This window comes from Festucalex cinctus, chromosome 15 (genome assembly GCF_051991245.1).
Source record: "Festucalex cinctus isolate MCC-2025b chromosome 15, RoL_Fcin_1.0, whole genome shotgun sequence".
NCBI lineage: Eukaryota > Metazoa > Chordata > Actinopteri > Syngnathiformes > Syngnathidae > Festucalex > Festucalex cinctus.
The window spans coordinates 27,172,429-27,199,383 of NC_135425.1; the positions used below are offsets into that span (position 1 = coordinate 27,172,429).

Consider the following 26,955-nt stretch of genomic DNA (forward strand, 5'->3'; position numbering starts at 1 on the left):
TTACAAAAAAACACATTTATCTTTGTGTAAACTACAGACACACATTACAATTTTACACGCATATTATTACACACACACGCACACATTGCACTTGCACTAAGCACACATTTCATATTCACATGCTCATTTGCAAAAAAACATTTTTTCGGTGACATTTATTTTGTTATTGACAATGTATTTGTGCTAATAAAAAAAGTCAAGCCTACAAAGTAGAACTCGTTTGTGGGCGTGTCCTTTGCGTCCCATCCCAAGTAACCTGAGACAGACAGTCGCCACGGTAACGCCTTCACTCCGGCAAGTCGGTGGGCGGGGCGAGCAGATGATCCACTTCCTGTTGCAGTGCGGCCGCCTTCTCGTTGAGTAGCATCTGAAACACGGCGGGACGGTCACGCACGCACGTGCTCACTCGCTTGCACGCACAGGCCACACCCACCTTGGCCGAGGCTACGATCTGATTGGCCTGCTTCCTGCTCAGGCGCTCCACCGTCCTGACCAGCAGGGCGGCGTCGGCGTTGGCCAAGTGCGTCAGCGTCGTGTAGCCGGCGGCGTGGAGCTGCTTGGCGCGTGCCTGACACAAATTATAGAAATATGAAATAAAATAGATATTTATATCAATAAAACTATAATAATATGAAATCCTATTCTATAAAAGTGAAAATGAAAAGAAAGCGCGCGCTGACCTCCATGACCCCCGCCACCTCCATCAGCGGGACAAGCTCCGCCTTGACGCAGTAGCTGAGGCGTCGCGTCAGCGCCTCCAACAGGGACCGGTACGGCCACAAGGCGTCCACTTCCTACGCACACGCACGCCGTCAACATTTGCTCCCGTTTCGTCCGCGTGTGCCATTTTGACCTGCGTGAAGTGCAGCACGCAGCAGCAGAAGGCGGCGGCCGAGGCGAGCAGCGATTGGACGAAGCCGCGGCTGAGCTGGAACTTTTGGGCCACGCCCCACACGTCGCCGTCCCTCAGCAGCGACATCAGAACCAGCGACAGGTACATGCGCTTGGCCGCGCACATGTCGGCGCTCTGGACAAACACAAACGCGAACGCGCACGAGCGCGAGCGCGAGCGTGAGCGGCTCCTGTTTGCGACGCCGTCGGCGGCGACCTTTGACCTTGCTGACGCTTTGCCCCGCCGCCTTCCTGGCCAGCAGACCTTCGGGAACGCCCGCCGCCGCGCACATCTTCAGCTCCGGCGACGACAGCGACGACATCTGACGCAACAAAATCATCGGCATCATTTGGACATTTTCCATTTCAGCTAGTTTGGGAATTTTTCATTTGAGTTACTTTTCATTTCGTTTTGAGCTTTGTTTTTTGTTTTTGTAATGTTTACTTAAAAAAAAAAAATATCATAATATATAATAAATAATAAGTTAATATTTTTATTAGATGTTATATTATTATCATCATTATTAGTATTATATATTATATGATTATTATATTATTTATTGTCGTTTTTAATTTATTTTGTTTTGGAATTTTCATTTTAGTTTTTAGTTCGTTTTGAGTTTTTAACATTTAGTTTTAATTTGAACTTTTTTTTTTTAAATCATAACATATAATAAATAATAATAATAATATAATAATAATAATTATTATTATTATTATTACTTGTTTTTAATTTATTTTGTTTTGGAATTTTCATTTTAGTTTTTAGTTCGTTTTGAGTTTTTAACATTTAGTTTTAATTTGAACTTTTTTTTTTTTTAAATCATAACATATAATAAATAATAATAATATAATAATAATAATTATTATTACTTGTTTTTAATTTATTTTGTTTTGGAATTTTCATTTTAGTTCGTTTTGAGTTTTTTTGTTTTAACAGTTTTAATTTTTACTTTTTAAAAGTCATAATATATAATAAATAATATTCATATTATGATAGAATTATTATAATTATAATAAATCTACTTTTTTGTAAAGATCTTATCTTTTGTAAAGATAAAATGCAGTTTCAGTTACTTTTTGTTTTGTAAAAAGCATTTTTGTTTTTATGTTTTTTTCCCCCACGAGTTTTAGTTGCCTAAAATAACCTTGCATGTGACCTTGCGTATGCGTGCGTGCGACCTGCGTGTAGAAGGTCATCCAGTCGGGCTTGCAGGCATCTGCGAGGTCGTACGGGGTGACCAGGTAGAGCAGGTGAAGGAAGGTGTTGAGCAGGAGGCCGTCCAGGCCTTGCTGGAGGTTCCGGTACAGAATCTCGCTGTGACTCACGTCCACGCAACCTGACGCACGCACACACTTGAAGCTAACGTGGCTAACGGCTAGCGCGAGGAGCTCGTCTCAGGTACCTTTGAAGGTGGCCCGGCCCAATTGCGTCACCTGCAAGGAGTGACCTTGCACCTGCACGAGACCTTTGACCTTGAGGAGGTGAAGGCACTCCCGCAGGACGTCGTCCAGGTGCGCGTCGGCGCGCTGCCGCTGCACGAACAGCAACGTCCCGCGCACAAACTCCTCCAGGTCCTCCATGCGCGACGCCACCTGACGTGCGCGCAAAAAAACACGATGGTTCGTCGGCTGGCGTCACACGCGCAAGCCACGCCCACCCCCGTCACCTTTAACCCCACGAGGGACAGGATGAGTCCCAGCAGACTTTTGCGCTGGTCGTCCAGCAGGCAGCTGTAACAATTCTCCACGGGGGCGCACAGCAGCGCCGTGGCCTGACGACAAAAAGTGGTCATGTGACGGGACGTGAGGACGGACGGCAAAGGACGGACGGGACCGACCTGGTGTCGCTGCGCCTCCTGCAGGATGAGGATGCTCTCGCCCTCGCTGTCCAGCCCCGCCCGCCCGGCGCGGCCCGCCATCTGCTTGTACTGGCTCGTCTTCAGGCACTCGCGCGCCACCAGCGGCGCGCGCACGATCACCCTGGTCAACAATCGGGCCACTCAACTTCATCCTCCATCGTCATCATCATCGTCATCCTCCTCGCGGTGGCGCTGAGGCGGTCTGACCTTCTGGCGGGCAGGTTGACGCCGGCGGCCAGCGTGGACGTGCACGCGATGAGGCAGAGGACGCCGGCGGCGTAGGCGTCCTCCAGCAGCTGTCGCTCGTCGGCCGTCAGGCCGCCGTGATGGTAGGCCACGCCCAGCGGGAGCGTCTTCCTCAGGATCGGGCACATCCGACCGCCGCCGCACTCCTTCAGTTGGCGCAACAGCGCCTCCTTGTCCGCCTGCCGGTGCTGCAGGAAGTCCCTGCGGCGGCCGGACGGACGGCGGGTGAGGACGGCAAAAGGCTCGAGGCGGCGTTGAAAACGGCGGAGTGGCTCACCGTCGGAGGTACTTGCAAATCATGAGGGCCACGTTCTCGCAGTTGTTCTTGGTGGGACAGAAGAGCAGGCAGGAATGTTTGGGGATCACCTCCGTCACCAGCGCGATCACGTGGTCCGGGTCCGCCCGCTGCATCGCGCTCGAGTACTAACACACACGCCAGCGCAAGTCATATTTTCATCCACTATAATTGGTCCTGATTTATTGAGCAATCACTTGGCGGGCCACTAGGGGGAGCGCCTCATAAGACTGATGGCAAATGGACGCTTATTTCCTGACTCCGTTTCAATGAGAAATGTGGATTACATCTTCAAAATATTGATATATTTCCACTTTTCCAAGCACACAATGTCTGAGGAATATTCATATTTAATTGGATTTAATCATTTAGGCATTTTATTTCCTTTTTTAATTTCTGAGGAATATTAATATTGATTGGATTGGATTTAATATTTAAGTCTTTTTATTTCCTGACTTTTGAAACATTTTATGTTTGGACTTTCTGAAGCACACAATTTGTGAGGAATATGAATTTAATTGGCAGTCATATTATTAACTTTTGCAACAAGTGACTTCACGCACGCGCGACGGCGCTCGCACCTTCAATTGCAGCCGACGACACAGACGGAAGGGCTCGTCCTCCTTGGCGTCCACCTCGTAGATGCCGTCGCCCAGTTTCACGTACTCCTTCAGACGCACCTGAACGCATCGCAGATGACGACACACAAAAACAAAAAAAACTGGACTTGAAATCCAATCAAGATTTTCAGGAAGCGTCTCTCAAGAACAACCAGATTTTCATTGCAATTTAGAAGAATCGGATTTAAAAATGTTTTGATTTCCATCTCTTGATTTATTGCAAATTGATAATGTAGAAAAACAAACCAGCATCAATTAACATGTCAGAGAGAGAAAATAAATAAATGTAAAAAAAGCCCAATATCCATTCATAAAACCATGACTTGATGTTTTAATATTTTGCCTTAAATTCATAAGAGGTTTTTGTCGCTGTTTCCTTGAAATTTACTGTTGACATGAATTGAAAAATATTTTTTTTAGATTTCTGACGATTTGCTGAACTGTAAAGAAAAGTTTGATTTGTTTGTTGTGGGCGGACGAGCGAAACGAAGGCGGGAAACTGACGGGTCGAAAGTCGTCGTGGTAGTTTTCGGCCTTGAGGAAGGTCTGCAGCTCGCCGATGTTCCCCAAGGTGGCGCTCATGCCGATGATCTGCGTGTCAGCTGCTGCCGCAGAGGACGGAGCTCCATGACGTCATCGCACGGCGACGGCGGCCATGACGGCGACGCACTTACGGCTGAGATGCAAAACTTTGGCCAGCGTGATTTCCAGCAAAGCGCCTCGGCTGCCCGCGCCCAACATGTGCAACTCAAATTGGAAAACATGGTGACAAATTACTCACAATGCTGCATTCAAAATTTACATTCACAAGTTAGCGGAAAAAAATTACAATTCAAATTACACAAATTATTGTAAGTACTAGTTTAAATATGTTGATTTTTGTCATAATCAAATGAAAGAATGAACTATTATTTTTTTTCTATAAATGTAAAATGTTTAAGTAAAATGAAATTGGTGGAAAAATATTTGTAGATGAGGTATTATAATAAAACTGCATATGGCAATCATGAAAATATTTATTTATTTACATATAGGGATGCAATGAAAAGTGAAAATAAAAACATATAAGTCAAAAATGAAATTCAAATGTATTTATGTAAACATACATTTTTTGCTTTTTTATTTCCATTTAGATGGATTTTTTGGAATCTAATTTCCGAATTCTATTTTTTTATATCCATTTGTATTTTCACTGTTTTGTAAACATTAGTAGCTGAAAGGTGTCAAAGTGCAAAGGCGCAACGAGCTACCGACCTCGTCGACGACAACGAGGCCGACGCGCCGCAGCCGGTCGGCCTCGACGAGCGCGTTGACCAGCGCGTGCGCCTTCTCGATGGTGGCCACGTAGAGCGAGCGCTGGCCGCGCCTGCTGACGGGCGGCAGGCGGCCCTTGCTGCCGGCGTACTCCTCCACCAGGAAGTCCAACTCCAGGCCCAACGGCGACAGAGCGCGAACCTGATGACGCGTCACTTTTGGGTCTTCTTTTCAAAAGAAAACGCTGGCCTTTTGCAGCACGGCGCCGTTCGTCCGTTACCTTCTCCTGTACGAGCGCCACGTAGGGCAGCACGAAGATGCAGTTGTTGTTGGCGCAGAGGAGCTGTCGCAGCATGAGCAGCTCGGCCACCAGCGTTTTGCCGCCGCTGGTGGGCAGCGTGTAGATCAGATTCCTCCGCGAGCGCACGCAATCCAGACCCAAACACGTCTCCTGCCACGCTAACCACCGCACGCACAAAAACAAAACATTATTTACACATATATATATATATTTTTTTTTTATATAAGGCTAGATTTTTCTATTTTTTCAAGTAATATTACTTTATATATATATATATATAAAATTGTAGGGAAACTCATGACAGCGGATGATGTCATGTGATTTGTGACATCATCGGGTGTAATTTCATGTGTATGATGTCACATGAGGAGCTGCGTTGTTGACGCGTGGTCATGTGATGTCACCGTAGAGGCTTTGTATCCCGCGCTGCGTGAAGAGAAGCTCTTTGACTTTGGCGGGCAATCCAAAAAAGGGTCCCAGGTCGTCGGGGCGCGCGCGGGCCTCCTCCACGTCCCGAACGGCGCCGCCCACCTCGCGGCTCAGCGCCGCCTCCTTCATGGCTAGGGAGCGGGCGGGGCCGGCGGGCGCCGCCGCGTTGCTCCGCAGCGTCGTCTTCAAGCGCTCGCTCACGCTCCTCCGCCTCGGGTCCTGCGCGCCTCCGGGAGGGGCGGGGCTTCCGTTGACTTTGCGCCTCTTGGCTTCCTGACAACCGCGTGGCGAATCCTCCCGCGCCGTGTCTGCGGCCGGCGCATCTGCCACGGGTTCAGATAGCGCGTCCGCTATGGAGGGAACATTTCTTTATGTTTTTTAAAGTATAAAGCTGTATCTGTCAAAGGTGTATAATATGTACCTGTAAAAAAAATCTTACTGGGGGGAAAAAAAAACAATTGCCTGTATTAAAAAAAAAAATTAAAAAAAATGTGTACCCGTAAAAAAAAAAAAAAATTACCTGTAAAAATATTCATACCTTTAAAAAAAATGTACTTGTAAAAAAATTTACCTGTTGAAAAACTTTGTACCCAAAAAACAAAACAAATTATAATTAACCTGTAAAAAATACAAAAATACAATTTTTAAAAAATGCACCTGTAAAAATATTTACCTATAAAAAAAAAATAAAAAAAAAATCTAAATTTGTATCTATGACAAAGTCGCCACAAGTAGTTTTTCTGCTGCTGTCCAGTCACGTGACTTTTGCACCAAATCTCTCACTTTAAGATGGTGCAAAACTGTATTCGTAGAGCTCGTGATTTGTGCTCGTTGAGAAGGGGGCGGGCTCTGGGGGATGTTTTTTTTCTGGGTGCCATTTATTTATTTATGTATTTATGTATTTATTGCAGGTACAAATTTGTTACGGGTACATTATTTCTTTATTTATTCATTCATTTACGGGCAAATTTTTTTTACAGGTTTACTTTTACAGATCCAAATGTATACTTTTTTTTTTTTTCCTACAGGTGACTTTTGCAGCACATTTACCTCCACAGGCCGCCATTTTGTCGGCCTGGTCCAGCTTGGCCAGCAGGGACTCGTCCTCCAGGAGACTGTCGTAGTCGCCGAACAAGTCCTCGCTGTAGCTGCACTGATGATGGTCACCAAAAAACAAAAAACAGCACGTCAAAACTATTTACTGCCACTCCTTGAACAACAATCATCTATCGCAAAATGTTTTTTGGCAAGGTTTGAATTGTACTTTTCTGCCCCAGCCATTTGTTTACTAATTTATTTGCTAATCCATTCAAAATTAATCGATAGAAGTGGGATTACCTCCAGTTGCTGATTGTCATCCATGATGATGAGGATGATGAAGCGCTTCTTACTTTAAAGTCATCCTTCCTTTCTTTTTTGAATTTCTTCTTTTTTTCTCAAAAATGAATGTCAGCATTTCGATTCTTTCGAACCCGCCGCCGCGAACCGCATGCTACAAACAAAGCAAGCTAACGCTGCTAACACGCAATCATAATCATGACAAATGATTATTATATTATCGTTATAGGTGCTTGACATTATTGTCCTTCGCACCTGAACATCGTGCAGACACACAAATGGTGGACAAAAAGTTTTCGTAGAACGTGTCGAGTTGCTCTCGTCTGACAAGTGAGAGCGACTTCCGGGTTCCTTTCGCGGGTGGTACGTCGCACGTCGCTCGACAAAATACGTTTTTTTTTAAAATTTTCAAATTGGTCATTTAATTAATTTATTTCAACATAATGTTAATATAAAGAATTTACCGTTTAAACCCGTAAGGTAGTCGGAATAAAAAACAAAAACAGAAAAAGAACTTTAACGCTGGGACAGGAGCCGCAAAGGAAGTAGATGAGGACAACTTCCGGGTCACACTAGGTCAAAAAATGCTCCCTTTCAAGCGAACACATCGGTTATTATTTGGTGTCCTTTCGCGCCTTCCAGAGGCGAGCAAACCTGCAGGTTAATATTTGTAATTCATCGTAAATGTCAGATTGTTGTATTCGCGCTAATGCTAATCCTTGTTTTTGCTGCAGCTTTAACGAGCTTGTCGTCCGTTTCACCTGACCACCATGCGCAGCAACAGCAAGTCAAACACCACCAGGTGAGTTGCTCGATATATTCGTTTACTCGGACGACATTTGCCCACCTGACGTGACGTCACATCTCCGATGGCAGCTCGTCAAGATGGACAATCCTTACAAGGAGCCGCCGAAAGGTTGCGTCCTCTGCAACGTCACTGTCGACTTCAAGAACATTCAGGTAGGTATCAATAACATACGATTTGCATGAACCAATACAAAAAAAAACATATATATATTTATATTTTTGGAAACTCGATATTAAAAAAAAATTAATAACCTGTGATTGTCATAAACCAATACCACTCAAAAAATCTGTAATAAAATAAACAGAAAAAACAAATGTACATTTACATACATTTATTTTTAAATTTACATATTTATATTTTGGAAAAAGGCTTGATATATAAAAAAAAAAATCAATAACCTGATTGTCATAAATCACTACCACACCTAAATAATTCTGTAATAGAAAGAAAAACAACTTGCATACATTTAATTAATTTATTTTTTTCCTAGTACCCACACCTCCCATTTTATTTTGGTATTCCTGCCAAAACTTTTTCGACTTTGACGTCATGGCGTGTTATTTGTGTGCAGCTTCTGTCTCAGTTCATCTCGCCGCACACGGGAAGGATCTACGGCCGCCACATCACAGGTAAAGCCCCCGACTCACAAACACGCTTTTGTGAGTGCATTTGACGTGCTGGCTATAACCAACAGTTTTTCAAACGTGTCGACGTCAGGCTTGTGCGGGCGCAAACAAAGAGAAGTCACCAAATCCATCAAGAAGGCGCAAGCGATGGGTAATGCGACGTCACGACATTTTTCTTCACCGTACACGCGTAAACGTAAAAATTAGAACCATCAAAAAAGTAACTGTAAAAAAAAAATGTATATATTTTTTACAAGTTACTTTTACACATTGACCTCCGTAGTCCCCCTTTTTGTATTATGCTGCCCCCCGGTGGCCAAAGTGCACAAAGCACAATGTCCATTGAATCAATGCAAAAAATATATAGCGAAACAGTTTTTATTAAGTGCCATTTTGAAAACATTTTCACAAAGTTTTAGTTTTTTGTTTTTTTTCATCTCAATGGGGATGGAATTCCTCTTATCTTAAGGCACCAGTGCAACAAGATGGCGCCACAAATCTCACTTCAACATAATTGCATGACACCAAGATGGCCGCTTCTAATTTGTGTGTGTGTGTGTGTGTGTTTAGGTTTCATGTCGGTGACACACAAACATCCCGTTTTGATGCGGGACCCCAACATCTGCAGCATCAAACATGTGGATTAGCTCCGCCTCCTCTTTCCAGCCAATAAACGGACATCGAGTCCAAACTGCTGCCGACTGCCTCCGTCTTTTTCTTGCCGTTGACGTCGTCATTTTGCGGCGTCGCAACCCTTGCGCCGCTTCCTCTTGCCGGCCCGGGGGCGGAGACTCACCTGGGCGCACGTGGCGTCCTGGGCGAAGGTGGCGTCCGGCACGGGCGAGCCGTCCAGCGTCAGCGTGCACGAGGCGAAGAGCGGCGAGCGCTTGGCGAGCGCTCGGATGGCCAGCTGGAGGCGCGCGTTCCTGCTGGGGACAGTTGCGCCCTCTGCTGGGGATGGCAAGCGACATCGGGATGGTCTATTGAGTGCTTGTGGCGCTTTCGTCTTTTTTGTCTTCATCAACACATCCAATAGATTGATCTTTTTGGCTCGTGTCCGATTTAGCACTTCCACTTGCATTCGACAAAAACTCCAACCTTTTTTTTGTTTTTTTTTCGATGTACCTTTGCTGGCTATGGCCGACTTCCGCTTGCTGTCGCGGAGCTTCTTCCTGAGGGCGCAAACGTCGGCGAGCGAAGCCGCAACGGCGCGTTCGCTGTCCACCACGGCGTCACACGCCCCCTGTTTGGTCGGAGGTGCGACAGGAAAGGGGGAGGGGCAAGCAAATGATTGACAGACAGCGTCCTCGTTCACCCAACTGAAATACTCCCGAAATACGCTTTAACCAAATAATCCTAAATCTGCTTTCCGTACAAACTTAAATCCATTGAAGTACACCTGAAAAATGACTTCAATATGATTTAACCTGTTAAATAGTGATTGTTCCTAATTGACTTAAATGATCTACTGGAAATATTGTAAAATCTAGGAAGCACTCACTAAAACTTACTGCATTTCCTCTTAAATCTACAAACTCCTCCCGAAAAGTTCTGGAAATAAATGCCGTAAATGCGGGAGTGTGCCGACCAAGCTCACCTGCAGCTCGTCCTGCAGCGACTCGTTCATGGCGCTGACGCCGTCCACGTCCGCCAACTGGCCGCCAGCGTCCAACAACTTGGCGCTTGGAAAGGAAACAGCACTCACAAGCTCCGCCCACTTCCCCCCACACCAGCGCGTCGTTCGTTACCTGTGCCGACCGACGGCGCGCCGGTAGCCCGCCGCCGCGTTCGGCGACGCCGTCCAGTAGGCCCGCCGGTCCAGCGACGCCAAGTTGGTGACCCGCACGGCGACCTGCCTTCACGCCACCGCGATGACATCACATCAGTATGACATCGCCGCAGCGCAACCGCGACATCGTCGTCGTCGTCGTCACCTGTCGCCGGCGAGGAAGGCGACGTACTCGGCGCGGTGCGTGGAGCCCGCCTCCGTCAGCGCGGCGGGCGTGAGCAGCAGGAAGACGGCACCGGGCGCGCGCAGCGCCACCTTCAGGTTCTCGTGCACCGCCCTCTCGCGCATGCTCATCCGCTGCGGCGAGTTGCGCCGCTGGCGGTACCAGCCGATCACGCGCTCCCGACGCTCGGACCCCAGCAGCTGACGGACCGCCGCCGCGTCCACTCTGCCCGCCGCGTCGTACCACCTGCGTACACACGAACACGCACAAATCTGCACACGCGCCTTCGTTTTTGTCCGGCAGGTGATGCGCAAATGCGGACTCACGTGTTGAGCTTGTGGCAACACACGTGCTTGTGGATATCTGCAACACATCGGATGTGGTCAAAGGTCCCGGCGGGAGAACATGGACATTTTGTGTTTGACATCAAAAGTACAAGGAACTCTTAAAAAAAAAAAAAAAAAATACAACGAACGAATATATAGCCAACGTGAAGCCGTCAAAAATTGTGAATTGTGTGCGATGGGTGTAATACCACTTTGAGCCACAACATGCCAGTGCAGCACTGAGCTCTAACAAAAGAAATGCAGCATTCTTAAAATTAAAAGATTTCCACATTAGGCTCTGATCTACATGCGTAGCCTAGCATGTAGAGTATGCTAATTTTACACATTGTATGTTAGCATTAAACTAAGAGAATTTCAAGAGCAAGAATGTTCTATTTTAGTTGATTTTCGATAGGCCGATAGATGTTTGAGGTGGCGAAGGCAGCCATATTGCTCCTCCCAAGAAACGTTACTCGCCATACAATCCGATAAATTTACAGCCTCGAAATTGGAGAACATTTTTACGGTCTTTTAAATTTGTTCAACATAAACAAGAGGACTGCAGACATTTTACAACTTTCCTTAAATAGATGTATACATTTTTTACTTAATGGTTATTTAGTACAGGAGGAAACTTGTATTTTTTTATTAAATAATGTTTATTCTATTTATTTATCTATTTATTTATTCACTCACCTGCTTCTTGTTATTAATTTCCTAATGTAAACTTTATTTACTTTTATACAAAAAAATACTTGTATATTAACATGAAATGTTTGCTTTGTTCTGGTTTTTCTTATCTTATTCTTTAGTGCATGATCGATTTCTGTTTCATGTACAACACTTTGTATCCAGCTTGTTTATGCTTGTTTTAAAGTGCTTTCTAAATAAAGTTGAGTTGAGGAGCAAGATGGCCGTCCTGTGACTTCAACGGCTTGCACTGGCGCGTGTGTGCTATCGGCTATCCAGTCATATATATCAGATCAGTGTCTTGGTTACTGCAAGTTTGTCGGAGGTGGACGTGGTCCTCTCTCGCGTCGCTGATGGTCACGTGCTCCTCCACGTGGTTCTCGCCCAGGAGCAAACCTTCCTGATCAAAACACAGCGACACAAAAGCTCAGCACGTCGCATACATATTACGTCAACAAAATATTCTCTTCACTTTCAAACACACACACTCCACTTTTGTTAAGGGCACAATATTTTTGGAAAAAAAAAAAAAAAAAAAAAGTTATTTGCGGCAAACGTAAAATTGTGTGCGACCAACTTGTTTTGTGTCACGTGACTTTTATGACTTCCGCGGCAAGTTCGAATGACGCGAACTAGCTACTAAAAGATGCTAACCGGCTAAACATTGACGCTAACTTTCGCAAAAAGCTAAAAGCTGCTCCGACCACAAGCCGACAAAAAGAATTCGTTGTGTGTTTCCTCACCACGTCCGAGTCTTCGTTGAGGTGTTGAAACATCAAAGAAGTCAGAACGATGCCAGATATCCGCACTGTGGGCTCCGCCATCTTTGTTTTCCTGCGTTGTGATCATTCGAGAGCGTCACTTCACCGCACACAGAAACGCAGTCAACGTCCACAATGCGCTCTTCCTGCGCAACGTTGCGCTCATGTTGACGTTTTTTTCCCATGGATTTATTTATTTTGTTTAAGGTTTTTAGATTATATGTCAAACAGGCCATGTCTTTCGTCCATGGAGTAAAAAAAAGTCACAATGACATTTGACACAGGAGACATCCAGATTAAAAAAAAATAAGTAAATAATGGGGGGAAAAATCACTATAATGGAAATAATTTAAAAATACGAATACTAAAAAAATATTAATAGCATAGGTTAAATAAAAAAAAATGTGGTATAAAATATTACATTTTTCCAAATAATTAATTTCACATGGTGCAAAAAAAACCATTTTTTTAAAATAACAAAAACACCAGAAAAGAAACATACATACATACACAAATACACAAAAAAACATCCGTTTTGTCCATTTAAAATAATTGCCATAATAAAAATAACTAAGGTTTTAACTATCACATTTTTTTAGAAAAATAACAGCAAAAATACATGTGACAGCCATTTATGTATACAACGGACTGTGTGCGTGTTTGAGTATTCTTAGCCCAGCAGGTGGCGCCACAACACCACACACGGGTCACATGACACGCGCCCGTCCAAACGTGACAAATGAAATGTTCGTGTGACGGCCTTCAATATTCATCCCGACCCGGAATACGTTCGATTGGATCATCAATAGTCATAATACGACATGTGAAGTTAGCAATTAGCACGTTAGCATCACGCGTGGGCGTGTTGGTTGCGTCTCTGTACGTTGAACAGTCACACTGTTGTGCTTTTTAAACATTTCCCTGGCGACCGGTCGGTTTGTTTGCCAAGTTGTTTCCTTGGAATTGATTTCCAGAAATGAGTGTTGTGTTTTGTCATCGTCGTCATCATTTCCCTCCGACAGCGGAAACATCCGCTTCGGCGTCGTCTCATTTCCCACACAGTCCGCCATCGCTCGGCCGCCGTCAAGCCCCTCCCCCTCCCTCACAGGCCTTTCCTGATGGATGAAGTTTTAATGCCGCTCAAAAGGATTCATTCATTCATTCATTGCTTGCTTTGGCTTGCTGGCCTCATTTGCATAATGGGCACCCCCCCACCCCACCCACTTCTTCTCGCAGGTGAGACGCCCGCCAACTCACCCCGGTCCAATCGGACACTAAACAAGTCGTTGGTTCGCTGGCGGCCATCTTTAATTTGATTGCTGATCACTTGAAGATGTCGCGGCAGGAAGTGGCGGACGCTTCATTCATTCATTCTCGCGCCGAATTCTTCATTAGCCGTTGGAGGAGGGGGGGGGGGGGGGGTGCGTCCTTTTTATCCCAGCCAGCATGTTTTTCATCAGCGGCGGCCCCCGACTGAATTATTCAGATTTGTGCAAATGACGACTTTTCATTTTCCCGCTGGCGGCGAGTGGAAATTGAACGTGACCCCTCGCCGGCGACCCCGAGACGCCGAACCCGCTTTGTTAACCCGGTCCCGACCCGGCGATTCGCCTTTTTATGAACATGCTTTAAATATTCTTGACAGAACAAAAGCAATCGTGTTGCCGCCGCGCCGCCGGGTCACGGGGGTCCGCCGCCCGACACGGACCGCACTTACGGACAGGAAGGAAGAAGACGACGACGCAGAAAGACGCCGCGCCTTGTTACATGTCGTAACATAGTAATTACAGTGTAATAAGTGGTTATGTAGCGAGTATGAATGTGTATTGATTTGTGTATTACGGTAAATGTATTACGACAAGACAACAGTTATGGTGTAATAACGGTTCAACAAGTGTCGGGTGTGTAGTAACGGTGTAATAACCAGACATGTAATAATTACACCAGCAGAAGAAAATAGTTGACCTGGTTGGGGACAGCATACTATTGCTTTGTGTATTACGCATCAATGTATTATGACAGTGAAACAAGTGTTTTGGTGTAGTAACAAGTTAACAAGTGTCCGTGTGTGGTAACAGTGTCATATTGGCTATGGTAGTAATAACCATGTTATTACCTAGTAGCCAATGTTAGTGTTACCCCAACAAAAGAAACTAGTTCACATTTGTCATTTCTAGTATGTTTTTTTTTGTAGGCTATCAAAGGTCGTAGCGTAATAACAGTGTAATAATCGTGTAGTAATGCAAGAAGGCATGATTAGGCTTGACTTGTGTTTGTTTACCTGTGATGACGTCATAGCTCCTCACGGCGGCTGCCATCGGTCGCCTTGATGAGCGCGACGTCGGGCGGGTCAAGTGCCTTGAAATCGCCGCAAGCGCTGATGGATGAGACGCGGTACAAACAGGAAGCCAAGCGGCGCAAACAGGAAGTGAGACCGGGCGCCTCATATTAAAAAGGGAGGGGCCAGCGCCGAGCCCGCTCGGCGCTTTTCACGCGACGCTTCCTTCCGCCGACGTCAAGTGGACAAAGTGGCGGAGGAAATTGGAGCGCCTTGTAGATCGCATCTTGCCATCCGTCCGTCCGCATCAAACGCCGGCAACGTGACATCCGTCCACTCTCCGGTTGACATTTTTACATTGATTCCACAGCACACACACACACAAGGAAAGATATACGCACACGTTCACATACAAATTCAGACAAACACGCACGACACACACAAAGCAACACGCTCGCAAGAAAACTATATTATATTAAAACTATACTATATGACTATATTATATTATATATTACACTAGTTGTGCTGTTGTGTGTCCAGCATGTTAGTGTTGTGTCGTTTGTTTTGTTTTTGTGCTGTTTTATGTCTACAAGCATGTTAGTGTTGTTGCACTTGTGCACGTGTGGGCGTGTCCATGTAGTTGTGCCGTTGTGCGTCTGTCCAGCGCGATAAATGTCACAGTTGTGTATTTGTGATTGTGCGACTCGTCGTGCGGTCTTGTGTCGCATCTGCCGGCATGCGCGTGTCCTTTTTTTTTTGCACTTGTGTGTCGGCGTAGTTGTGAGTTGTGAGCAGCATGTAATTGAATTTGATGGCGCCTGGAACATTTCATTTGACACCCCCACAAACCCCGCCCCCATCCCCCATCACTGTGCGTGTGTGCGTGTGCGTCCAGATCCCTTCATGCCATATTTATTCTGTCTTCTATTTGACACTTTGTGAGCTTGCCCATCTCACAAAATGATGTGTTACTAATTTGTGTGTTGGGGGGGCGGGGCTTAGCGTCGGGCGCATTAAGAGCTTCGGATCAGCGCAAATGGTGCTTTTAATTTGGAGGGCCGATCGATGAGGAGACTCGAGCCGCTCAATGAAGCTTCTGATGAGGTCTTAAGCCGCCCGGGCCCCCGGGGGCCCCGCGGGAGAGGGGGCGGGGCCGTCCGCCGGCCCGTAATGAAGTGCGGCTATGCGGCGACATGCGGCGGGCGGGAAAATAGATTGAAGATGACGAGCTCTTCAAAGTCATTCGTCCACATGCACTCCCCCCCCCCAGCCAACCCCAAAATGTGACCCCCCCCCCTCGGTCCGCCCCACCTGGCGCGGATTTACGGCGGCGTTCCGGAGCGAGATGCAATTTTTATGACCTTATTGCTTTTCTAGCACGCTAATCGCTTAGCGTCTGCCGGCAGACATGTTGCCCCCCGAGACCGCCGCCGGGTCATCCCATCATTGCCCCCCCCCAACCCCCGCCTGCCCACGCGCACCGCCACAATAAAAGCCTCACGTGTGTCCGCTTTCAAATCGATGGGCTAACGCGCTAACGCTTCCTTGATTGATTGATTGATTGAGTGATTGACGGATTGCTGTCAAACATAGCCGTGTTAGCCACACTAGCGTAAGCCGTGTTATTGATCATCAGGGCCTCCTCATGTGATGGCGAATCAATGGCTAATTGAATCAGCCGGTCGCCAGGACAACCGGGAATGGGGCGGGGCTGCGTGTTGCATATTTTGTATCAGTAAGGTCTGCAAAGGTGAAAGTTCAGCTGATGTGTGGCGCAGCCACACGAATGCTCGCAGAAGATTAGCAAAATGGCAACGATGCTTATGTAGTACAATGCTAATCAACATTCATACTTTTAGCAAAAGTCGAACATAATTAGAAACTCACGACTACAACATTAGCACTGTTAGCACTATGCTATCACAATATTAGCAAATCAAAAGCACAATGCTATTGCAACATTAGCACAATGTTAGCACAAAGCTAAGACAATTCTCACAAATTTTTAGCACAACGCTATATCTCAGTAGTATTTTAACAATATTAGAAATGTGTTAGCAAACACTAATACAACAACATTAGCATGGTTAGCACAATGCTAAAACAATTTTCACAAATCAATAGCACAATGCTAATGCAGCATAATTACATTAGCTTAATGATACTGTAGCGTTAACATTACATTAGCTCAATGCTAACACAATATTAAAAATGTGTAAAAAATTTGCATAACAATAATACAACATTAGCACGGTTAGCACAATGCTATCAAAGACTATGTTAGCACAAAGCTAAGACAATTTTCACAAATTGTTCACGCAACGCTATTTTAGCACAAGGCTAACAAAATTAGAAAGGTGTTAGCATAACACTAATACATTAGCACGGTTAGCACAAAGCTATCAATATTTGCAAATTGATAGCGCAATGCTAATGCAATATAATTACATTAGCTCAATACTAGTGTAGCATTAACATTACATTAGTGCGATGCTAACATAGCATTAGCAAGTTGTTAGCACAACACTAATGCACCATTAGCACCATGTTAGCACAAGCCAAGCGCTGCATGCAACACATTCGATCCGCTCGCCAGGACAACCACGGGGGGGGGGGGGGGGGCGGTGCCGCCGCACACTTTCTAAGGCCGCCAAAAGGTGAAAGTTCAACTTGGTCACGTGAGCGAGCGGCCAATGGCGATGCGTCGACCTCCAAGCTTCCCAGAAGCTAGCGGCTAATGAGATTAGAGCGCTAACCAAGCAGGCAAAATGTTATTAAATCACGCTAAGTGCTTCTTAATTGATTGATGGCCGCTAACGAGCGCCGCGCCGCCGCTTTCGCCATGACATCATCTCGCATTCCCGCTTTGCCTTACCCACAATGCACCGCCACCGACTGTGATGTGACCGCGCCACACGCACACTTAACACACTTAAATGACCCGGAATATATGCTAATATGCTAACGTTAAAAACGTCAATAAAAGATGAAATGATTTGAATATTATCATGTTTTTCTTTGCAAGTTAACAGCTTGTGCGCTTTTGTGTCGTGCTATGTCACATCTGTGGGTGCGTGCGTGTTTATTTTGTGTAGCCAACCAGAGTTGTGTGCGTTTTGTGTGCGTGTTGTTTTTTGGCACGTTCTCGCCGCGTGTTACGATCGCTCCATCTGGACTCGGACAGATTGTTAATGTGCACTTTTACCGTCAAACTACAAATAAGCCGACGGAAGAGCACACGGCCGTGTGTGCGTGCGCGCGTTTGTCGACACGTGCGCATCACGACGTGAGGCCTGTTGAGACGCGCATGATTGGCGAGCGCGTGTGTGGGCGGCGAGCGCGCGTGTGTTCCGTGTTGACTCTGCTCGGATTCTTCACGCCAAAGCCTGACGTCAGACGCGCCAAAGACACTAAAGACGTTTATTTGAACACACGTGTTGAAGATGGTGTTTAAAAAGAACACAAAAAGACAAACTCAAATAAACCGTCCGAGGCGACGGCGAGAGCTAGCGCTGAGCACGGCTGGCTCGCAGTGGGGGGGTTCTGGGTTCTGGGTTCTGGTTCTGTAACGTTGCATAAAAAAAAAGAAAGAAAAAAAAACGTGTTCGAGTGGAAATGCGAGCGGTCGTCATCATCATCATCATCACATGACCTATTAACCAGGAGAAGTCAGACATGTTTTAGCCTCTGTTGCTAATTTGTTTGTGTTTTGTTAGCATGTTAGCATCACATATGTACATTTGTCCATCATCATCATCATCATCATCACCACCACCACCATATGACCTATTGACCAGTAGAAGTCAGACATGTTGTTTATTAGCCTCTGTTGCTAATATGTTTTTTTTAGCATGTTAGCATGTATGAAATGTACCATGTTGTGGTTGTGAATGACACCAAAGTACTTTACTTTGGAGACATGCTGTGTCTTTCGGGGTGTGTGTGTGCGTGTGTATGTGTGTGTCACCATGACAACGCACAAGTGAATTGCCCCTTTAAGAACGTGGCGTGATGGGGTCAAAGGTGACGAGGTGGCCATCCAGCTCCCTTTTTGCTTAATGGCGACGAGCAGAGTGGAGTGGGTGTGGCCCGAGTTTAACGTCCCCCCTCGTGGAAATGTTTCATCTCTAATAGGCCGATTAACACTAACGACGACGCGGAGCGGCGAGCCTCCGCCGAGAGCTGATGGCCGTCTGTGACGGTCGACCGTGATTGGTCGCCCCGCCGGCGTCTATTTCAACCTTGACGGGGGCGGCGGCGGAGGTGCTAATGAACAAGCTAATGAACAAGCAGAACGTTAATGAAGACGGACGGTGCCTTAATGCAACGACGGCGCTAAGCTTAAAAGCTAATTCGTCTTCCGCTTCATCTGCCCGCTCGCTAAAAGCAAACGCCGCGTCGCCACTCGACCTCTCGTGGCGGAGGGCTGGCGCACTGCAGGAATGGCGCGAGAGGGTAAAGCAATACTAGCATCATGCTAACGTAGAGTATAATTCGAACAACACTAGCAATATGCTAACAGGATGCATACATTATAATAGCACACCACTGGCACAATGTTATGCTGGACTCATGCTAACCTTATTCCAATATTTGTATTAGCCTAGCGCTAACATGATGCTAATATTGCGCTCAAGTTGTGTTGGAATCATGCTAACATTATTCCAAAATTTGTATTATATTTGTCTACTGCTAACATTATGCTAATATTGTGCTCAGGTTATGTTGGAAGCACGCTAGCATTATTCCAATATTTGTATTAGTAGCAGTGGTGGCAGAAAATGTGGAAAATCAAACGTTTGTGCTTGACAAAACCAGACAAAGTGTTTCGTGTTGTGCTCATAATAATAATAATGAAAAGAAGAAGACGACAGCAGCTGGAGAGCAGCTTAATAGAACACGTCCATCATTGTCAGCGAGGAGATGTGAAGATGGAGACATGTGGAGGGCGCCGCCGCCGCCGCCGCCGCCGCCGTCGTCGCCGTCGCTCGGGGGAGATAACGCCGCTAACGTCGCTGACGCCGCCTTGAGCGCTTCCTGTTTTTTTGTTTTTTTTTTGCTAGCAGCTGTTTGTGGTCCTCGTTTGTACGCTCGCTAACGAGCCTGCTGCCGCTCTTGCCCCGCCCCTTTTATCGCCCGCAATCTGCGCGCCGCCGCCGCCGCCGAGGCCCAAAGTTATCTCGATCCAAAACGTGTCATGGCTGACAATCTGCTGCCATTAAGATGCTCGTTAATGGCCCCTTTTCACAATTCCGCGTTTCATGTACGCACGCGCGCACGAGTACACACACGTGCATACAATCACGCACACGCCCGCGCGCTCATGTAGCAGATAAGAAAATGTCGGCGAGGTCGTCAATCAGTCGTGTAGTCGCACAAAGACGAGCACGCGTTGATTGACGGCCCTTTTTTGTCCGGTGACCACGCCCCTCCCAGAGCAATAAAAATGGCCGCCGTCCGTCAGTGTCATTTGTTGTGTCCCGCTCGGGCGCTAATTAGCCACGACAACACGTGCATTGTGGGCAAACGGAGGGACACGCCCCCCACTAAACGCCTGTGCAGCATTGATAAACTTGTTGTTAGTGCGTCGCCACGGCAACGGAGCAGCAACAGGCGGACACGCGGCGTAGCGGTAGCAATACACACTCATGCACACTGTGTAGTTGTTTCATGTTTGCGGTGTTTGGATTTATTGTGTGTTTGCGCGAGTGCATGTGTGCGTTGATGAATGGATTCGTACTTAGTGTGTCGATTAATTGTCGTCAGTCATGCCAGTAAACGTTGAACACGTTTGCGTGTTAGCGTGCGCTCTGCATCTCATGCGCTCATGCTAATCCACGTTTTGATTTATGTGCCGCTGTGGTGCCTAGCGTGTCGATTAATTGTCATCAGTCAACATTAGAACACGTTGTTAGCGTGTTAGCGTGTGGTCTGCAGGGATCGTCATTCATCTTGCACGTCACACCACTAACCCCCCCCCCCTCTCGATGGTCTCATTAACTCCACGCAACTCTTGACACAAGTCAACAAAAACTTGGATGTAGTAATAACAAGTAATAACATAGTAATACCACAGTAATAACCTAATAAATGATAATGACAAAAATTTGTTGACTTTATATTTCAAATTTCAAATTATACATGTGTGTAGCTTGTGTGTTCACATCCATATGTACCTGAAATATGTATGTACAATATATGTGTATCCACATCTCTGTAGTGTTGCATTTTGCGGCCTGCCTCCCGTTGGGGGGGTGTTGGCGTGTTCTAGGCGTGTTTTTTGTCGGCGGGCGCTCATGCTAATCCACATTTTGATTTATGCGCCGTTGTGGAGATGAAGGCAACATTTAATTTCATTTTCATCCTCGCTCGCTCGCACACGCACGCACGCGCGAGCGCGCGCGCGCACACACGCGGCGGCGGCGGCGTAGGAATTCATTACTTCCTGCACAATCTGCGCCAAGCCCATTTCAATACGACATTTGTCTCCTTCACAACACGACTAAACACACGTGCGCGCACACGCACGCCATTCGCTGCACGCAACGACTTCCTTTTTTTTTTCTTGTACTTCCTGTCACCCTTTGGCAGCATTCTCACTTAATTGTCAGAATTTTGACAGATTTCAAAGTCAGACCTCAGTCAGAAATGTTTTTTAAAATGTTCAAATTGAAGATAGAATCCACATTTGTCATCGAAACGTATGCAAAAGGAGTCAAAGCTGATAAATCTTTTTCGCCTGAAGATTTGTGTCCATTTTCCCGCCACTCTTATGAAGGGCTCCCCCTTGTGGCCCGCCAAGTAATTGCTCACTAAGTCATCAACAATGGAGCCGTTCTCGTGGCTGTATATTAACTACAAATGTGGCCATACTTGCATTGGCGTATCGATAATTGATCGTCAGAAAAATATCACGATATTGATATGTAAATAATGATCAATATTATAATAATAAATCAATTCAATATAAAAGTGACAATATTTAGTGTCACTTGAACGTGTCCCGACAATTGTTCCCACGAACGGCGTCAACACTTTTGGTTTGCGCGGTCAGCTGCTTTTGGCGCCGTCACCTGATCTCCGGGACTCCCTTGGGCTCCCGGCCAGCGGTGACCGTCGAGATGTGTGTGCGTGCACGTTTGAGCGGGGATGCTAACGACTTTGCAAGGTCGCTCATTAACTTTCTGCGCAGCACGAGCCTTCACTTTATTATTGACTAGACAGAATACACAACACGCAACCTCTGACACGCACACTCCATCCGTCCGCGCACACGCGCTAAACATCACGCACACGCTCGGCAGCGTTCGCACACAAGTGAGTTCGATGCGCGTGTGCGCGGGTCACACGCCCCTGCCATGTTTGCCAATGACGTCATCGCTTTGCCGAGTGACTTTAGCGTCAAGCTCGTCACGCTCAAGTGGCCGCATGCTACATGCTACATGCTACATGCTACATGCTACATGCTACATGGATGTCGTGGATCACATGACGCAATCAGCTGTCTTGATCAAGGTTATTTGAGGTCACTAAAACCAAGGAAGAAAAATACAAAAAAACAATTTCGTGAACAAAATAAAAATAAAAAAAAAACTAACAAACTACATTTGATGTTTACAAAACTAACTAATGATAGCAAAACTGTCCTTTGTTTTCGTCTTTGGTCATGAATTGAATTTTGGGGATGATTTTGAAATGTGATTTCAAATACATTTATTTGGATATTATTAAGTGGAATAAGGACTTTTGAAAGTGACATCATCGAGCAGCAGCCAATAAAAAAGCACCTTCGGATGACATCACTCCCATGCTGTTTTTTTTAATATTGTGCACAGTAATACACACTTTTTTCAAACTAAAACTCATACTGAAACTAACTAAAACTATGCATTAATTTAATAACTAAATCTAATAAAAAACCAACAGAACCAGCCTGAAAACTAAATTAAAACTGACAAAAAAAAAAATAATAATAAAATAAAAAAACTAAAATGAAATTTCTAAAACTATTATAATCCTGTTACCAAAACAACAACAGCGGCTGGGAAATGTTTCGTAGCTCTTCGTTAAAATGAAATTAAAATTATGTATTCAAATTGAAATTCATTAATATCAATTTGATTAATTATTTTTTATGTATTTAAAATATATATATATATATTTAATTATAATTAATGAGATTAATTATTATTACTATAAATAATCATGTATTATTATTTAATGAAATGTAATTTAAAATTTAGCTCTTAATTAAAAGTAACTAAAAGCCAAAAAAAGCCAAACTAAAATGAAAATTGCCAAACTATAAAAGGCCGAACTAACGCTGGTGTTGACGCATGAAGGTCAAATGGCGAGTGGCGGTTTGCGCTTAATGGCCGCCTGTCGCCACTTCCTTCCCGTCACGCCGATCAACACCGACGCCGCGTCGGACAGGTCGGCCCCATCGGGCCCCATCGGGCCCCATCGGGCTTTGCGTCCGCCGGGAGCCCCGCTCGGCTCTCGTCGCGTGTCCCGCCACCGCCATATCGCACCTGACGGCCGCACGCGTCTCTGACCTACACGCTCACTTGAAGGTCACGCGCGCACACGCTCAAAGTCGCTTTCGCAAAGCGGCGACGTGAGCAGCTGAGCGGATAACGAGGCACTCTGGCAGCCATCAGGAGAACCACGAGTTCCCGCCTCCATCACTCTGGGGGGGCTCGATGACATCATAAACACGAGACCTCCTGGCCGAGCCTTGTCGCTAAACGTCCTTTAACGGTTTGCTAATCGCCGCTCGCGCGGATGAAGGAGGGGCGTCCCACTCACTCACGAGCCCCCTGGGGGGCTTCAAGAGATTCTTAGACAAGCCCCACCCCCACCCCCACTACCATTTCAGGCTTGAGGGGGAGGGGCCACCGCCTGTCACTCACAACCACTTTCGTCAAGGGCAGCGCGTTTGCGTGTACTTATCAAGGTTACTAAAAGTAACAAAAAACTATTTTATTCACAAAATGAATAACATTATTCCAATATTTGCATTAGCCTAGTGCTAACACGATGCTAATATTGTGCTCAGTTTATGTTGGAATCATGCTAACATCATTCCAACATTTGTATTATATTAGCCTAGTGCAAACACACACGAGCACAAAACTGCACACACATTCAGAAACACACACACACACACACACCGTTGGCTAATTGTATCGGTTAGCTGCGCACCAAATGTCTTCCTTGGCCTTTGATGCTAACAACAACAAGCGCTAGCGCGGTTAGCGGCACTGTTATGCTAGCGTTTGATGACGACACGCCTCACGGCCGCCGACGGGGGGCGAGCGAGCGAGCGAGCGAGCGCGGGGGTCGCGACCTCCCACATCCCGTGTTGAATGCTGAGAAAAAGTTGCCGCGCGGTCACATGACGCCCCAGCACATGAACCGCGTTAGCCGCACATCGCCCCGCGCCGCTTTTCCCACGAAGGCGTGCGCGCGGTTTACACAGCTTGGCGGCACACATGGCGGCAGAGCCCAAAGGCGGCGTTGAAGGCCAATTGTAATATTTGGACAAGTTTTGGCAAGTCGCAGGCAGGAAGTGACACGGCGCCTTGACATCAAAGGAGACAAAGTGGGGCTGGGAAAGCAGGTCATGCCTTGACACGCGTGTCATTTCCCGACACGCCACCGGCGTCACGCTCGGCGTGTCGGCGGCGGGTCGCGAGGACATCTGAGTCGGTTCCCAGGCGGGCCGCAAACGCGCGCTTCCGATGTCAAACGTTACACTTGCGAGGAACGATTGGTCGCCGTACCCTCGTGATCGGTCGCCAGCGTTTGTTCTTTCTGCTCCATCGCCTGATATTGTTGAAATGTTAGTCATAGATAACAATAAGGCATTTATGCTAGTACTATGCTAACATTGTGAGAACTTGGTGCTAGCATGTTGCTCATGTTTAGCAATTGTGCTAGCATTGTGCTAATGTCCTGTTAGCATAGTCCTAAAGTTGCATTAGCATGGTGCCAATATTGTGCTCGTATTCTGGCAATATTTCATTGTGCTAATGCAGTGTTAGCATTTTGATAATATTTGGCAATTAGTGCCAATATTGTGCCTGTGTGTTGCTAATATAATGCTGGTATTTGTTCAGCATTCTGCTAATGTTTTAGCATTGTGTGTTAATGTTGTTAGCATTTGTGTAAAGCTAGAGCCAAATGCTAACAACCTTAACACAATTTCATTATGTTAATGCTATGTTAGCAATACACTAATGTTAAGCTAGCATTGTACTACTGTCCTGTTAGTATTGTGATAATATTCTACCAGCAGTGTGATATTGTTCTGTTAGCATTATGCTAAATTTATGTTCACATTGTGTTAATGTTGTTAGCAAAAAGTCCTAAAGTTGCATTAGCATGGTGCCAATGTTTTGTTAGTAGTCTGGCAATGTTGCATTGTGCTAACGCAGTGTTAGCATTTTGCTAATGTTGTACCAGAACATTGTATTTGGAAATGTATTAGCGTTACGGCAATGTTGCATTAGCATTGTGCCAATGCCAGCGGTCAGTTGTTAGCATTATGCTAACGTTACGATGACGTTGTGCTCGCGTCAGTTTGCAGCTGTTGCATGCAGCGGGTCACAATTGTCCATGAAGGCGCCATTAGCGTGTCATTAGCATAGCGCTACATTCCCGCGTCGGCAGCATCATCGTGTCGAAGTTTAACGAGGAAACCAGCCAAAATAAAAGCTAACGATGATGTTTATGGCGCAGCTGTGAAAAAGCCGCCGAGTCGCTCTTGGATTTACGACGCGCTTAACGAGCTTCATTAAGTTGTTCGTCGCGCCGACACCGGCGGTCGCGTGGCGGCAAACGGGAAACAGGAAGTGCGACGCTGCGTATCAATCCAAATGAAGGAAAAAAAGTTCATTTCCTGTTTGAAGACGAGCGATGACTTTCCTGATTGGGAAGAAAAAGAAGGCGAGAAATCCCGCACGTTTTTTTTTTTCTCCCTTGAACCCTCGCGAGCGGGCGGGCGGGTCTCCCGCGCATCGCTCGATGCCGCGGGGGCCCCGCCGCAAGCTTTTCCCGCCGGAATTGATGGCGTCCTGATTTATGGGCCTTATTGCGCCGCATAATTAATTTTATGCATATGACTTCCTTTACAATTACTATGGCGACCCACGCACGTACATCAACGTTTCCTTAATTGCACATTCATCACACAAAACTACGCGTCCTACAACCCGCACAAAAAAAAAAAAAAAAGTCCACGCGCGCGCTACACTCGCCACATACACGTACGATACATTTTCAAGAAGGACTTTCCATATTTTTTTCCATACATACAACCAAAGCGTCAGCAAATGAATTGTTTGCTGAATGTGATGTTCAAAATTGAGGCTGATTTCATCTGTTGAGAGGTCAAAGTTCCAAAAGGGTTCAAATGTCGGACGCTGACCTTGCCTGCTATTGAAATTGACTTTCCGCTGATATTTGAACACTTCCTGAAAATTTCAGGTTGATATCTTGTTGCTAAGGTCCTGGTTGCTATGGACATTTGAAATTTGATGCAAGTAGCAAAACTTTTTCTCAAAACTCGCAATTTCAACTTTCCAACATTAAAACTGCTGAAACTTTGTCCATTTGTCAGCTCCATCCATGTATTATATTTCATTTTCAAGGGAATTAAGCGCAGAATTCAAATATATCAATATCTCCATTTTTTTGCACATGTGGATCCTTTGACCAGAGCCGGTCACATATACATATACATATACATATATATATATATATATATATTTTTTTCTTTATTAAATATTTAATAAAGTTATTTAATTATAATTGCATTAATTATGTATAAAATTAGAATAAATTCCATTGTTGCAATAAATTATTTATAGTAAACTTTTTTATGGATGGATAAAAGAAATATAATATGGAAATATAATATAATATTTAATATGGAAGAAATATATTTTTATTAAATAAGTTATATTTTTTTATTTATCTCATTAAGTATAAAAATATAAATATTTTTGTAAAACAGAAATTATACCTGATACACTATAAAGAAAAATATATATATATATATATATATATATTTATTTTCTTTATTAAATAAGTTATTTAATTACAACTGCATTAATTATGCAGAAAATTTTGAACAAATTCCATTGTTGCAATAAATTATTTTTATTAAACTGTTTTTGTTTGTTTGTTTGTTTTTGATGGATGGATGTTTTTACTTTTTTTTGCAATTTCATTAATTTCATGAAATAAGCAATTTATTATTCAAGTCAAAAATA

The 26,955-nt window shown here is 45.3% G+C and overlaps 3 protein-coding genes across 12 annotated transcripts in view; 1 reads left to right on the forward strand and 2 right to left on the reverse strand.

Moving 5' to 3' along the window:
* helq (helicase, POLQ like) lies at positions 1-8,033 on the reverse strand. Of its 7 annotated transcripts, none has more exons than XM_077496766.1 (19): positions 7,237-8,033; positions 6,949-7,046; positions 5,874-6,248; positions 5,449-5,627; positions 5,169-5,369; positions 4,589-4,661; positions 4,419-4,519; positions 3,876-3,974; positions 3,277-3,422; positions 2,961-3,200; positions 2,733-2,874; positions 2,562-2,666; positions 2,298-2,487; positions 2,052-2,231; positions 1,116-1,214; positions 854-1,027; positions 681-794; positions 434-568; positions 1-367 (listed from the first exon to the last, which is right to left on the reverse strand). In XM_077496766.1, the coding sequence occupies exons 1-19, from the start codon at positions 7,254-7,256 to the stop codon at positions 156-158; spliced, it is 2,883 nt and encodes a 960-aa protein (XP_077352892.1). In that variant the 5' UTR covers positions 7,257-8,033; the 3' UTR covers positions 1-155. The 7 variants fall into 7 exon arrangements, with proteins under 7 accessions (XP_077352892.1, XP_077352891.1, XP_077352890.1 ...); XM_077496765.1 differs by having other exon boundaries at positions 4,419-4,516; positions 6,949-7,051; positions 7,237-8,032; XM_077496764.1 differs by having other exon boundaries at positions 6,949-7,051; positions 7,237-8,032.
* Positions 7,728-9,365, forward strand: mrps18c (mitochondrial ribosomal protein S18C). The gene is made up of 6 exons (XM_077496782.1): positions 7,728-7,896; positions 7,971-8,038; positions 8,113-8,196; positions 8,616-8,673; positions 8,762-8,821; positions 9,241-9,365. Exons 1-6 carry the CDS (start codon positions 7,821-7,823, stop codon positions 9,315-9,317), a joined length of 423 nt encoding a protein of 140 aa, XP_077352908.1. The 5' UTR covers positions 7,728-7,820; the 3' UTR covers positions 9,318-9,365.
* The window catches only part of abraxas1 (abraxas 1, BRCA1 A complex subunit), a 25,212-nt gene continuing 7,289 nt past the window's right edge, over positions 9,033-26,955 (reverse strand). The window contains exons 2-10 of one of the 4 annotated variants that reach the window (XM_077496781.1): positions 14,681-14,776; positions 12,382-12,472; positions 11,948-12,038; positions 10,949-10,985; positions 10,632-10,868; positions 10,419-10,526; positions 10,268-10,352; positions 9,796-9,913; positions 9,033-9,621 (exon numbers count right to left, since the gene is read on the reverse strand). In XM_077496781.1, coding sequence (XP_077352907.1) covers positions 9,404-9,621; positions 9,796-9,913; positions 10,268-10,352; positions 10,419-10,526; positions 10,632-10,868; positions 10,949-10,985; positions 11,948-12,038; positions 12,382-12,462 — 975 coding nt within the window. In that variant the 5' untranslated portion in view covers positions 12,463-12,472; positions 14,681-14,776 and the 3' untranslated portion in view covers positions 9,033-9,403. Of the gene's footprint in view, positions 9,622-9,795; positions 9,914-10,267; positions 10,353-10,418; positions 10,527-10,604; positions 10,869-10,948; positions 10,986-11,947; positions 12,039-12,381; positions 12,473-14,680; positions 14,777-26,955 lie in introns of all 4 variants that reach the window. The other 3 variants (XM_077496780.1, XM_077496778.1, XM_077496779.1) reach the window with 3 other exon arrangements.

Coding starts and splice junctions, on each gene's coding strand:
- helq (XM_077496764.1), bottom strand. CDS start 7,260: ATGGATGACAATCAGCAACTGGAG. Junction 2,667..2,732: donor AGGAGGCGCAGCGACACCAG/GTCGGTCCCGTC, acceptor TTTTGTCGTCAG/GCCACGGCGCTGCTGTGCGC. Junction 569..680: donor AGGTGGCGGGGGTCATGGAG/GTCAGCGCGCGC, acceptor AATTTGTGTCAG/GCACGCGCCAAGCAGCTCCA.
- mrps18c (XM_077496782.1), top strand. CDS start 7,821: ATGCTCCCTTTCAAGCGAACACATCGGTTATTATTTGGTGTCCTTTCG. Junction 7,897..7,970: donor AGAGGCGAGCAAACCTGCAG/GTTAATATTTGT, acceptor TTTTTGCTGCAG/CTTTAACGAGCTTGTCGTCC. Junction 8,039..8,112: donor AGCAAGTCAAACACCACCAG/GTGAGTTGCTCG, acceptor CTCCGATGGCAG/CTCGTCAAGATGGACAATCC.